This window comes from Magallana gigas, chromosome 3 (assembly GCF_963853765.1).
Source record: "Magallana gigas chromosome 3, xbMagGiga1.1, whole genome shotgun sequence".
Taxonomy (NCBI): Eukaryota; Metazoa; Mollusca; class Bivalvia; order Ostreida; family Ostreidae; genus Magallana; species Magallana gigas.
The window spans coordinates 42,430,404-42,444,367 of NC_088855.1; the positions used below are offsets into that span (position 1 = coordinate 42,430,404).

Below are 13,964 nucleotides of genomic sequence, written 5' to 3' on the forward strand. Positions count from 1 at the left end.
TATAGTTTACACTTTAAAGTGCTAAATCAGTGTGCGCTTATAGATTTTTCATTTAATCAGATTAAAACAAGTCAATTAAAAAACAAAAACGTAAAAAAATAGGTTTTGCCTACTATACCAAAATCATTTTTGTAATAGAATTTGATAATGTCATGATGGCAAATCAATACATGTTTTTCAACATTCCCCAAAGTTTAGGTATTTCCCAGCTTTATTTCGCTGTGTGACAGTACATACTCAGTACTAAGATCCAAATCCGGTAAACACACTCCTTCTGCTATTGTCGGAGTGGCCATTGCTCATTTGATTTGGAATAGGATCGGGAAAATCCGGGGGGTCCGAGTTCACCTTGTTCTGGAATGGCTTGTATTTCCTTATGAGGGCCACTGACGCTCCAATGCCGGCCATGGCACCTAGAACACACCCCACCGCTATCCACACTGTCGGGGGGTCAGAGTCTTCGGCCATTTTATCTCGTTGTTTCTGGAATATGATAAAGATATGACGAGAAAAAATCCTAACAGAGTTGTTTCCCTTTTATGAAAACGAACCGCGATAAAAACTTGATTATCTGTTTAAAATTCGGGGTGTTTTAATTATAAAAGTTAATTTAACGACGTGCCAACTTCGATGTTACTTGTAAAAGTTAATTTGAATGAAGTACTAACTTTGATGTAACTACTAATGCCAAATTCATTTTCCCCGGAAAAATTTATAGAAGATGATTTTGTGTTCCCTGCAGAATCAACAGCGATTATTGAAGTTTTGGAGGTACAACAGTCTCCTCTACAAAATGAATTAAAACATGTCAGGTTTTAACTCAGAGAGATTGTCTCAGAGATTCAATGTTTTCATTAAAAATTTTCTATGGTTCTCACAGTAATTTTGCATGCACAACCTAAATGAGAGAAAAACTCAACAGAACAACTATATCACTGTAAAACAAAACCTACTTGATGGTAGCTGTAAACTTGTTTTTGTCAATGGCGTCTCTATCATATGTTAAGACGAGTGCCCTGGATATCGGGGAGATGTACAGGCGCGTCATGTTGGCTGTGAAGACAACTGTTAGATCCGCCTCCCACTGCTGGCGGGAACAGTTGTTGGGGTTCATGATGTCCTTTTTACAGTTCTCAGTACGGCTGGTGACTATTACATTTGGTGGTTTGACAGTGGACACCTTCCGATTAAACAAGGTGCTTTTAAATTGTGGACAATCAGCCAATACAGTTATATCATATTTTATTTGAAAACCCGGTAAATAAAAGTCGTTCTTTCTTACCATGAAGTTTTGTTCAATTTGAGAATTAGCTCTCTCAATTTCTAGGGTCACTGTGAGTTTTCTACAAAATCGAAATGTTGATTGAACAAAATATTAATGTTATACATGAAATACACCCGTAAGATATGAACTTACGTGGATGTTTTTGGTGGAACAGCTCTAAGATGGAAGTCGATCGATTTCGATTGGTTGCCGTTTAATGTCACGTGCTTTGTTGGGTCAATCAGAAATCTCGCAGTGTCTGCTGCTGTTAATTTGAATGTCTGTTTTACTGTCCCCGCGTTAGAAACACGAACACTTACGGATGTTTCTTCATTGTATACAAGAGTTTCTGTAAAAACAAAAACACAAAAAAACCTGTGTAATAAATTACTTATTATCTGTGTTAATTAATTCCAAGTGATGCCTTGGAGTGTGCAAATAACTTGTATCTCATAACGCGTACATAGCGAAAATGTTATAAATATTATAATACATTCGCATTGTTAGAGCATATTGTTGTTATCTGTAATTTCTGTCAACAACTTCAAATGCAGTATGATAAAGGTATGATTGAATATTCTGATTCATCAAACACCAAACAAAATCCTCAATTTTTTTTTTATTTTTTCTTTATAGAAAAGAACTTGTCTACCAAAAGGAGGAACAAAGTCGATTTGTCCTCCGACAGGCGTCACTACTTTCTGATCTTCTCGAGTCACTGTTTCCGAAGACATTGTTCCTTTGATTCCAACATAGAAAGGCTTCGATGGTAAAAAAAAGAAAAAAAAATGTTGAACAGTTGGATAAAACAATACAGTTACTTACACATATATAGAATTTATATTGACACATTATTTTTACCTCCGAAAGAATAACCTCGCCAGAAACAGTTCTTGTAGTACCAGTGGAAGAATCTGATACCGGAAGTGACGTCAATGTACTGCCGTCTGACTTTTTCATGTAAATCTCGGTAATTTGAAAATTTGTTGTTACATTTTTAGGAATTTCTTTCACCGAAACACTAATAGTGTACTTTTTTCCTGTAAAATGTACATGTTGTATTAATTATTGCAATTTTACTTTCTAGTCGGTATGCTGACTGAAACGCAACATGGTCTGCCGATTTGACTAATTTCATTAAATTCTCGTATGAAGCCACACATTTTTAAAACATGCGAATGCAGCATGCGTGTATTCGCTAATGTATTTACCAAGTACTGGACTGGAACTCGTGATAGGATACTTGACACCCCGTAAATCCTCCATAATTTTGTAATCCAAGTCAATGCATCCACTCCCTGACACCGTCAGATGGCATGGAGAACTGGGAGAATTTTTCACCTGCCAAGCCCCATATAAGGGATGCTGCAAAACATTACGGCGTTTTAGAATTTTTTTCAAAAGCGTTATTAAAGAGAGTGTTTTGATTCTTTAAGTGCCTATCATTCCAAACTTACTTGTACTGACAGAATGGTAGTTCTAGAATCTATCACATCCTTTGATGCATTTCCAGTAAAGGACTGATTTGAACCTTTGCATGTAAAACAAACCAAACATTTAGAAATTGACTAGTTATGAGTTGTAAATATATCATAATCTACAAAATGATAAGTGACACAAATGCCTCACCATCCGGACGCAGAAGTTGTATGTTAGAGCAGGTGCTTCCTTCCAGTCGGACTGTAAAAAGTGATATACAGGGGTCAATGTGAAAGACATGGGTCGTCAACGATAACATCTCAAACGAGTCCACGCCCAGCGTCTGAATATTCATGTTTTCCTACAACGTAATCCATAGCTCCAAATAAATCTTTTTACAAGTATATTATTACAAATAAAAATAGAGCCTATAACCTTAACTTAACGCTGAACTCGTAAGGTTATGGTATATAGAAAAAGAGGTAATCATATAACGGGGTTTTTTTCAGTGTCAACTGATGATGAACAACAATAATTACCAATTGAATGGTACTGAAAAACTAGAACCCAAATCGTAGTGATGTACCAGGATGTCATGCAATAGGATACGGTGTTTTAGTTAATTTTGAAAGAAAATGAAATTAACAAAATAAGATTTGACACCAAATAACAATTTGCAGGTGAAAAACGAAATCTATATGATAATCTCTCAAACGCATGCAATGAATGCTTGAGACTCGTGAACATCTGATCATGTACAGCAGATTAGTTTAGCGACACAACTCGTAGGTAGCTCTAGATACTGGTAATCTATTAGACAGGGACTTCTCTACAGTCTTCCTTTACCTGGAGAACGTGTCCCAAAATGTCACCGAGCGTGGAATGGGAGGTCTGTATGACGCTGGACGATGTGTGCAAAGCAATCTCCTCGAAAATATTGGACCGCTTTCCTCGTTTGCCTAATGATACCAAAATTACAGAACAAAAAATATATTTTCCCTTGCATTTATTCCTCCTTGCATAGTAATTGTAAACTATAAAGTTTAAGAACTATAAATATGGTGATCCTAACTATACAAATAAAGAACTATAGATACGGCGATCCTAACTATAAAGGTTAAGAACTATAGATACGGCGATCCTAACTATAAAGGTTAAGAACTATAGATACGGTGATCCTAACTATAAAGGTTAAGAACTATAGATACGGCGATCCTAACTATAAAGGTTAAGAACTATAGATACGGTGATCCTAACTATAAAGGTTAAGAACTATAGATACGGTGATCCTAACTATAAAGGTTAAGAACTATAGATATGGTGATCCTAACTATAAAGGTTAAGAACTATAGATGCAGCCACTGATAGCTGTCTTGTGAATAAAAAACTACATGCGGCCGCCTCATTGACTGCGTGTTAGGGTACTTATTTAATACATACTTTATATTTGTTTTTGTCTTTCCCACTCAATACTTCTTTGATAATGAGTAACCGAATGGGTGTAGCTACTAATTTAGAAACCTTTTTGTCCGCGAAAACGTTATTTTCGCCTTCTGCTAAAGGTACTTCTGATCAGTGATTTAAATACCTTGCTTATGCAGGTTTGCATTCGGCACAAAACAGTGTACATCGGTTGGGCTTGCAGTCACGTGATTAGAGATCCTTTTATGAACGGCAGTATGAGAATTTGAATTGTTCCCTTGCAGAAATTGCATCAGGTGAAGGTTTTTATTTTCTAGAAGATACAGGGCGTCATGCAAAAGTCCTGTGTCCTTGCCTTTGGCGTTTGCTATTGGGTCGGTGCTCGCGAACGAAAATATACAGGACCCGGGTTGAGCTTGTTGCATAGCTAGAAAATAGGTACATAGCTATATGTGCATAGTTAAAATCTAAAGTCTTTAAATGAAATCAATGAGTATATTGAATCTATATTTCATCTCTCAAATTGCCCATACCATTTAGTGTGGCATGCAGCGTTGTCTTCAAACTATTGCCGCCATTGCTAGACTGCAGAAACTGAAGGCGGTTTTTGAATTCTTCACCATTTGTTGTTACAAATAGACCATGTTCTGTATGAATAAATTCATTTGCAATGTAATTGTTTTCTATTACCATATTAGGTATATACATGTAGTGCAACAGATAAAATTATATTAGTTATTTGATAAAAAGGCCTCAGAAATCGAGGTGCCACATTCCTCCATATAATCTTTTTTGACAATTGTTCATTGACTTTGAACAAAGAAGAGGAAAAAGACCTTTGTTCCCAGTAGTAGACAAGATGTAGTTGAATGGAGCCGTGGAAACACGAGCTTGGTTGACAATGGCGACACTGTGTCTGAAAGCCTCTTGTAGTTGTCCACTCACTGACCCAGCGTCATCAATTACAAATACAACAGACAGAGCAGGCGACAGACAGTTGTAGCAGTGTTGTCTGTAATCTAACCCCAGTAGACCAGTTGTCTGTTCCAAACCAATCTGGTACAATAGACCAGTGTCTGCAAATAATGTACCAATTTTAATGTAAAACAGGGCTCACTTGAAGAGTACTTTGTCTAAAGCATATGCAACAGGTTGAAGTGGTGTAAATACAGATATCCAAAAGACTTTTAAGAAATTAAGCAGTCTCCATGCCATTAAAGAAATTCTACACTAAAATGTTATAAACAGATTTGGATATTTACTAGTATTCATATATCCTAGAACTCAAAACGAGGTGTTCAGAACTCACCTTGTCCCACGAGAAAATCTGCGGTCGCCTGCACTGCCGCCCGGCCGGCCTCGGTGTGAAGGTGGTGATGTGGAGAGAGTCCGGGGTCTGAGGTCTCCTTGTTAATCCCCCCAGTGGCGGGAAACCCCCGATATACGTCACTGGGACCGCCATGGCTACATTTACCCGCGTGGGCGGGAAAGCTATCTGTCAAGGGTAACGAATCAAGTACAGGTGTCATATAGTGTAGATTTTGAATTTACTGGATTGATATAATTACAAATTTCACAACATGACAACATTTGAATATGACATAGTGGTTAAATCCCTTGACAACGTAAGTACAAATCATCAATAGAGGGTACATACTGTATGGTTTTATTATATGTTGGTGCGATGTGTATCCACTTGTGAGGTGGCCATTTTTCATCAGATTGCTGGCACACGAATTGGTACTAGTATGTAAACTGTAATGCGAGACAAATTTGGACGATTCATTATATCACATAAAGTATTTACGCGTGATTGTAAAATATAGAGTGGGTGTGTATTCAAGGAGTGTTCGAATGGTTAAACTGGTCATGAGATTGGGTAGCTTTAAGAAATTTATAGTGAAAGTCAGAGACATATGTACTATATGAATGAATCAAAGCTTACGTTCATATAAGTATGATAAAGATAAACAAATGTCATTGAATAAAATGCAATATAACTAGAACTATTTGGGATCTTGTGTACAGATGTATGTGTTAAAAAGAAGATTGAATTTAATCTCATATAAGACGTACGTAATTTTGGAATGATTGCAGCTGGTGCACATTGCTTCCTTTGCGTCAGATATTTTTATAGAAAGACGTTCCTGCACGCCTGAAAAAATTCCCTCAACCATTACTTGCAGGTGAATATTCATTTTTGTATTATCTATAGTTGTATTAAAAAATAAACATGAATGATTGTATGCATGTATAAATGCATAAGCTGAACTTTCTACCCAGTTCTGTGTAAGGTTTGCTGCCAGACATCTCCACCCAGTTTGTGTTGCTGTAGAAGTCTTGGAGGGTAAAGAGATATTCTCCCAACATGTCCCTTATTGGGCCCCAGTCAGTGGACCTAGTTCTGCAGAGTTGGATAATTTTAGCTCTCAATAAGTGGAGTAAGATGTTGCCTGGCAAAAAAAATTGAAATGCTGCTGTCAAAAATAAAGCGAGAAGGCATACGTAATAAAGAAATTAATGTATTTTACGAGGATTTAGATTTGGAATGACTTTATGCTTTTCTCACTTGCAGTGCATTGTTGTTTGTTTAAAGTAATGATTACCTGCAGAAATCTGTTCGCAACTCATTGTTCTTGAAGCATCAGAGCTATATAAGCGCTGGGCGGAATTGACTTTATTCACAATATAATGTACAGTCTTCTCAAATTCATATTTGGATCTATTATCTGTTTAAAAAATAATTGCATAAACATGAGAGAGAGAGAGAGAGAGAGAGAGAGAGAGAGAGAGAGAGAGAGAGAGAGAGAATCATATCGCAATAATATCGCAAAAATACAATTTGGGTGGTTTTTTTTACAACAGAAAATATGAAAACATCAACATCATCAGTTTATCTTTACCATAGAAATGTTAACCTGCTATATACACTGTATATTATGTGTCATTATTAACGTCGACCATGTACAACCATTTCTTACCTAAATTAAAGGACGCTTTCACTTTGTCCGTATGACTGTCGGAGTGGTAAGTTCCAGGTTTGACTTTTTCTATGATAACCTCGGCCACCGCTTTGTATATCCCATCCTCTGTGATACTGCCATGCGTAAAATCTGACCGTTCGCCCGTACTCTCCGAGGAGGGAAGGAAACTGAAGACGAAACGGACATTTAAAACCAGCGAAAAGACCAGGATGAATACCGTGGTGTTAGGATTCATCCTTTTGGATTTTCGTCCACCACAAAAGTTTCTTTAGGTCACCATATCAATATTATAAACATATTTTTTTTCCTTTTTGGCGGAAGTTATTTTCTGGATTCTATCGGGTTTAAATAGTAAGCTCTCCCTTATTTAGATACGGGTATTTGTATTGAGATAAGGAGAACAAAAAAAAAAGAATCAAGGTTCGTGTATAGGCAAGTGCACGGGAGAAAATCAATTATTGATCACCAAAAGATATAATTTAGCTGTGATATCTGCATATCAAAAAGGAAGGAGTTTGAGCATTATGCATTCTCTTTTTAAAAGAGAAAGAGAAATGAATTTAAGATTCTTTAAAACTATTGATTCTTTAAAAAATCATCATAATTACATTAAATACAAAGCGCTGTCTCAATAAAATTATTCAGTTCGGGGATTGGGCATCAACTGGTATTACTTAAAATATTTTTCTAAACTGAATATTTCTTTAATTACTAGTAACTGATTAAGAAGTACTAGAATATCGATCACTGTAATTTTCATCGATAACGATATATAGTATTCAATCGGGATCGGGATGATATAAATTCTCAGAACGGTTTCCCAAAGAAAAGAATTTTTTCTGGTTTCAGCAGGTAAAAAAGTTTATTTTTTTAAACATTTATGTAGTTATGATCGTTTAAAGGACTCTCAATAAATGAGTCAATATATGCATGCAGGTTTATTTTTTTTTCTTTAATACAAATATAAGTTTATCACGTTTTGACATTTTCTACGACGTAAATGCGTTAGGCCTAACAGTCAACTTGTCTTACGTTCACAATTAATTAAATGACTTAAACATGTCTAATAGATATAGTTGGTAATACATATAGATTCTTAAAACTTTATGGGTTGTGAAGGACTATTGTAGGTGGAGTATGTACTATATAACAAACATCTTGGCAATGCTCTCTTATTAATTTGAATAAAGTAATTTTTAGTGTGATAATTATTACTATTTAAGTTAAAATATATTTTTAAACCATTTTATTTGAGTGAAGTACATGTCATTTAATATAATTATGCAATTTATGTTCAGTGTACTTTAATCTTTATTCTTATCATTAAGAAAAATGGCAGACGATAAAAGAACTAAATCTCCAGAAAAACCAAAAGTAGCCAAAATGGACTTTTTCTCAAGTGGAGAGGAAGAAGAGCCAGAACCAGATACAGGGGAGACCAAAGAACTGTTGATAGAAGACAGAGCAGCTGTGGTAGGTGTCATACTGATTGTCCAGTCAAAATATGTATTGATATGCCTCCTGGAATCACAAAGAAGGTAACAGTTGTTACAGATTTCACATACAACATGTACAATTTCCAGTTTCAGGGAGTTTTTCAATTTGACTAAGAATAAGCACCATACTGATTTTATATCATTACAGGCAATTGATTTGAACCAAAGTAGAATTGCTAAAATTAGCAATTTGGAGGGACTTACACAATGTGAGGTGAGTGGGATGAAATTTTAAAACAATTACAAATAGCATAAAGGGTTTCAATGCCAGACAATGTAGACTTTAGAATATACTCTTCAGTCAAAGAGCAGAAGAGGAGCTTGTCTTAATTGTTGAGGCAAAAATAGTTGAATGGAATGGAAAATGTTATGCAATTTACTTCTAAGAAAGAAATTAAAACTCAAAACACAGCATGCTAAAAACACTGAAAAACTGTGCTTGATGCTCTTTGTATTTTCATATTCACAGAGTCTTTGTTTACGACAAAACCTTATAAAGAAAATTGAAGGATTGTGTTCAGTTCCAACATTGACCGACCTTGACCTCTATGACAACCAGATCACAAAGATTGAAAACCTTGAGGCTTTGGTCAATCTAGAGTAAGTGTCATTTGTAAGGGCAATCGTATCTCCTGTCTTGTCTGTTTTACAGCATGAAGTACCCAATGCCCTAATATATAATGTTAGAAAAAAAATTCCTCAAGATAATGTGCAAATAGTCAATAAATATGGTAAGACAAGTCTAACTTTTTCACAGTTTCAAAAATTGGATAAATCAAAGAGTCTAAGTGGTTACAGAATTATGTGTCTAAATCAGTGTCCCTTTATAATTTCATATAACGCTTAAACAATCTGTCTTTTACATTGTAGGGTGTTAGATTTATCCTTCAACAGAATTCCAAAAGTAGAAGGTCTGCAGACTTTAACAAAACTCAAAAAGCTTTTCCTGATTCACAACAAGATCCATAAGATGGAGAATGTGGGCCATCTAGTTCACCTGGAGATGTTAGAATTTGGGTCCAACAAAATTAGAGTGTGTATAAACTGTAGTTAAGGGCAGACATCTTTATATGTCTTGTCATGATTTATAGGAGTTGATATACAGTAAAACATGGTTATTGTGAACACTCTTATAATGAATTGATTTTACAGCGAAGTAATTTTAATTCATCATGACTTGATTACATGTTGAAAACTTGATGAATGTAACAAATTACATTTATAATGAAGTAAAATCGTCCGTCCCTGGCACTTCGTTATAAGCGTGTTTTACTGTACACATATCTTACTCAAGATTTTGTGTTAAAGATAGAATATAGATCAAAGGAATCAAATCATGTTTGACATTGCATGGTGTTTTCATTCAGTTAAAGTAGATGTAGAAGTGGATGTAGAATTTAAAATGTTTTTTTTTTTGTTTGGTGAAAGATTTGGTGAGAAATAAGGTTATTTATTCATTTTAATGCTTGAAATTTTGGAGACTTCAAAAATGTATAGTAGTATACTAGTACATGTATGCCCCTTTTTTTCAACTTGTATTTAAGATGTTTTGAATGTTTTAGGCAATAGAGGGTATATCCAGGCTGACCAATATAACGCACCTATACATAGGGAAGAACAAAATCACAAGAATTCAGGGACTCAACACATTAGTAAACCTACGATGTCTCAGTATTCAGGTGTGTGATGTCACTGGTATCTAAATGAAAGGGGTGAAAGAAGTAACAATTATATATAATATGTGACAGTGTTACTAGTAACTGATAGTGTTACATTGGTAGTGTTACGGTAACGGTAGAGATTCATTTTAAAAGTTTGACTTGACATTGACAGAGCAACAGATTAAGGAAAATTGAGGGGCTTGAGGAGCTTGTGAATCTAGAGGAACTGTATGCCAGTCACAATGGGATAGAGAAGGTTGAGGGCCTAGAAAAAAATGTAAGTAGGTAACAGTACACAAGGCACTGTATATCCTTTTTTTTTGCGTGTCACAAAATTTGCGAAAATGGGGGGAATCTGTAACATTTTGAATTTGCATCAGTGATTTTTTGTGATTTAAAAAGTTTGTTTTAGAAAATGATACCAGATATAATTTCTTTGTATTCAATTATTTGAGAGATCGCGAAAAAAGCAAAAATTAGATCATCACGAAAATTATCAGATATATGTTGTACAGTATTATGTTGTACAGTGTATGTCTTAGATTTTAAAGGACTTTGTTATAATATATAAGAATTCTTAAGTGTTTATTTATTCTAAGGCATGATTTAAAATGCAGAGGAATATTAATTGCATCATGTTATGAACATTTAAGTTCAAAATCCTAACCTCTGTTTTTTTCTTTCTGTATTTTAACCTCTAACTCAAATCATCAGATTTTCCAAAAACATTTTTTTTTATCCTTTGAAAGACAAGACGTGACTATAGTTTGTTTCTAATCTCAGTATCATGATAAGTATTCAGATCTAATTCTGGAAACATTGCAAAGTTTAAGTCAAATTTCCATAATTGAATTTTTAGAATGACTATTAATCATTTTATTTATAACATTGCTTTTCACTTGAATGTTTTAGGTGAAGCTTACAACCCTTGATTTAGCTTCCAATTTCATTCCAAAGATTGAAAATGTAGGCCACTTGGCTGAATTGGAAGAATTTTGGGTAAGTCTTGTTAAGTTTGGTCCCATTTGGCTGAATCATCTGCAAAATGGGCATTTATAATCAAGACAAAAGCATTCTCATTCATGATTATAAATCTTGTCATTTTACACAAACGAAACATACCCGGTAAATATTTGTTATGAGTTTTATAAATTCATACTGTACATTGATGCCTTACTGATAGCTTTTCAGCAAATCAATAACTATTTTCATTAATTTGACACAGTTTAACGACAATAAAGTGTCAAGTTGGGATGATTTAAAGGAACTAGAATCCTTGAAAAAGTTGGCGACAGTTTACATGGAGCGAAATCCTTTGTACTACGACTCGGAGGGTAAACCGGACCCGAACTATCGACGGAAGATCAAGTTGGCTCTACCTCAAATCCAGCAGATAGACGCAACTCTTTGTAAATAGTCCAAAAATTGTTCACAGAGTCAGTATTTATACATCATAAAAAAAGAATTTAATCTAACAATCTGTTTTGGGTTGAAATAACTGGTAATGTGATTATTTTTATCTCAGTTTTCAAATTTGATTTTTCTTGTTATTTATTAATCGTTTCTAAGATGTATTGGACATAACATTTTCCTTTTCATAGGAGGTTACATTCTATTCAAATTTCTTGTTACCTTGTTTCACATTAAATGTTACAATTATATGTAATTTTAAATTATTGATATTCATTTTGATAAAATATACTATACCTGTTAAACATGAATCATTTCCAAAGAACCTCACAAACCATTGTCACAAGCCATGGGATTTGTGTTCACAAAACCTGTAGGTTGTGACATTGCTTACAAACTAGAATGTTTGAAAGTTTTCACTAAAAATTCCTGAGATATTATAAATACCGGTACTTTTTCCCTGGAAATTTTTAATCTGCATAATTTTTTTGTAGTTTTTCTGTGATGATAGTTGGAAATTTGGATCCTGGATCATAGGTGACATCTGGATCGTGACATCTGGATCGTGGATCTATTGGTAGTGAATCGTGCCATATCACAAAGACTACTCTATGGACAATAATGCATAATTTTTTAAGATGCCGGTTTATATGTATTTAATCAAATTTTTACTTATGAAGTTAGTTTCTACTTGACTATGTTGTTATAGTTAATAAATTTCACAATTAATACCTACAGTATTTTTTTTGGTTATTTCTGTGCATATATTCTAAAGCATACTGGTATTTTGTTCATGAATTTGGATCATGTAAAGATTTGTTTCTTTAACTATATAAGTGTTTTAATGAAAAATATAGGGCTACTTCCCTGGAGAGAACAAGTCCTGGTATTTATTATTACTTTAATGGACTTTTTTCATTTGTAACAAGAAAAGGTCAAAAATACATCTACCTGTAGTCGAAATATTTGTTTTGCATCAACCTTTATTATTCGAATGGCACACTGGTATTTGAAACTGAACTCTAAGTGATATTATGGTGATTATAATCACAGTAGTGGAACACCTGGCTCAGTGGTCATAGGTGCTAAGCCAGTAACCCAAAGGTCGCTGATTCAAGTCCTGCTGTGATCATTGGTGTTGTGTTGTGCCGCTAAACAAGGTAGTACCGCACCTCATCAATTGACTTTTTGCGACTTGTTTTATAGCTTCAAAAGGTCAAAGTTCATGATTTTAAACTGTCATGTTGCTGAAATGTACATAATTTCGTGAAAATATGTACATTTTCTGTGTGACTATTATTGGGGTTATTTATGCTTAAAATGTTCGAAAGTACAGTTAATGTCAGTCAATACTTGTTAACTCTATCGATTTATGCGGAAGTCTACCGCTTTTAAGCTCTGTCTCCCGCCTACCGCTTTTATAAGAAAATATACTGCTTTGCTTCAAAATATGTACCTTGTTCTGATAGATAGCCATTTTGGAAGCCAATGTGGTCCAAAAATCTCAAAAATCCAATGTCATATAAATTTTGACGTCATATCTGAAATAAAGGGTATTTTGAGCTAGTCACAATGAAAATCTGTGAGTTACCTCCCTGTAACCGCAAACCTTACCTTAACCCGCGATAGACTGGTGTCACATCCAGGATGAGTCAATGACTCTAATTGCTTAGCACCACGGAAACTGGGGATAAGCACCAGTTTTATGGGCCTTTAGGGCTCAGAGGATTTAACTCTTACTTTAAACAAATTATTTTAGACATGTAACAAAATATCGCACACTAAAAAATGTCAAAGAGGGTTACCGGGACTAGTACAACCTTAACTGTTGAGAAATGGACAAGAGTTGTTTATTATGTACAGATGTAGATTGAAATGAGTAACTCCAGATAACAGCAATAGTCTTTTAATTTTGCATCTCACACATTCCTATATTAAGCCAGCTTTAAATGAATGTACATTTTATATATATATATATATATATATATACCAGTATAAACAATATACAAATCACAAAATATGATGGTCAATGTCGACACAACAAAATTTTTTTAATAGTATCACAATTTATTTTCAAAAATGAATATTAACCCTACATGCATGTCATTTACGTATGCCAGCAAAATTAAACATGTAATCAGTTTTAGGAGTTGATTGCCCTCTCCTTATTGGTGATATTTTAGTGCCAGACATATAACAGCAGCTAAAAATGTCATTATTCTTGGTGGTGAAAACCCAAAAATATGTTTCTAATATTAAAATAATTAAATTGAGCAATTTCACAATCATTTCAAATCAACAAGCACTT

The 13,964-nt window shown here is 34.4% G+C and overlaps 2 protein-coding genes across 4 annotated transcripts; one reads left to right on the forward strand and one right to left on the reverse strand.

Moving 5' to 3' along the window:
- Positions 1–32: 32 nt before the first annotated feature.
- LOC105332247 (von Willebrand factor A domain-containing protein 7) lies at positions 33–7,470 on the reverse strand. Its single transcript, XM_011434779.4, has 20 exons — positions 7,087–7,470; positions 6,712–6,834; positions 6,385–6,558; positions 6,182–6,260; positions 5,763–5,860; positions 5,415–5,600; positions 4,942–5,181; positions 4,639–4,752; positions 4,272–4,532; positions 3,530–3,642; positions 2,894–3,044; positions 2,722–2,795; positions 2,476–2,629; positions 2,126–2,304; positions 1,917–2,025; positions 1,418–1,613; positions 1,283–1,343; positions 954–1,180; positions 669–786; positions 33–483 (listed from the first exon to the last, which is right to left on the reverse strand). The coding sequence occupies exons 1-20, from the start codon at positions 7,322–7,324 to the stop codon at positions 244–246; spliced, it is 3,135 nt and encodes a 1,044-aa protein (XP_011433081.3). The 5' UTR covers positions 7,325–7,470; the 3' UTR covers positions 33–243.
- Positions 7,471–7,819: 349 nt separating this feature from the next.
- On the forward strand, positions 7,820–12,393 carry LOC105334460 (protein phosphatase 1 regulatory subunit 7). Of its 3 annotated transcripts, none has more exons than XM_011437912.4 (10): positions 7,820–7,941; positions 8,418–8,562; positions 8,734–8,799; positions 9,055–9,185; positions 9,456–9,618; positions 10,148–10,264; positions 10,419–10,523; positions 11,159–11,245; positions 11,472–11,682; positions 12,151–12,393. In XM_011437912.4, the coding sequence occupies exons 2-9, from the start codon at positions 8,422–8,424 to the stop codon at positions 11,661–11,663; spliced, it is 1,002 nt and encodes a 333-aa protein (XP_011436214.3). In that variant the 5' UTR covers positions 7,820–7,941; positions 8,418–8,421; the 3' UTR covers positions 11,664–11,682; positions 12,151–12,393. The 3 variants fall into 3 exon arrangements, with proteins under 3 accessions (XP_011436214.3, XP_034299345.2, XP_034299346.2); XM_034443454.2 differs by having other exon boundaries at positions 11,472–11,655; XM_034443455.2 differs by lacking the exon at positions 7,820–7,941 and adding an exon at positions 8,205–8,224 and having other exon boundaries at positions 11,472–11,655.
- Positions 12,394–13,964: the final 1,571 nt, after the last annotated feature.

Coding starts and splice junctions, on each gene's coding strand:
- LOC105332247 (XM_011434779.4), bottom strand. CDS start 7,324: ATGAATCCTAACACCACGGTATTCATCCTGGTCTTTTCGCTGGTTTTA. Junction 6,559..6,711: donor TTGCGAACAGATTTCTGCAG/GTAATCATTACT, acceptor TTTTTTTGCCAG/GCAACATCTTACTCCACTTA. Junction 1,614..1,916: donor CGACTTTGTTCCTCCTTTTG/GTAGACAAGTTC, acceptor TTGTTTTTACAG/AAACTCTTGTATACAATGAA.
- LOC105334460 (XM_034443454.2), top strand. CDS start 8,422: ATGGCAGACGATAAAAGAACTAAATCTCCAGAAAAACCAAAAGTAGCC. Junction 10,265..10,418: donor TACGATGTCTCAGTATTCAG/GTGTGTGATGTC, acceptor TGACATTGACAG/AGCAACAGATTAAGGAAAAT. Junction 11,246..11,471: donor CTGAATTGGAAGAATTTTGG/GTAAGTCTTGTT, acceptor AATTTGACACAG/TTTAACGACAATAAAGTGTC.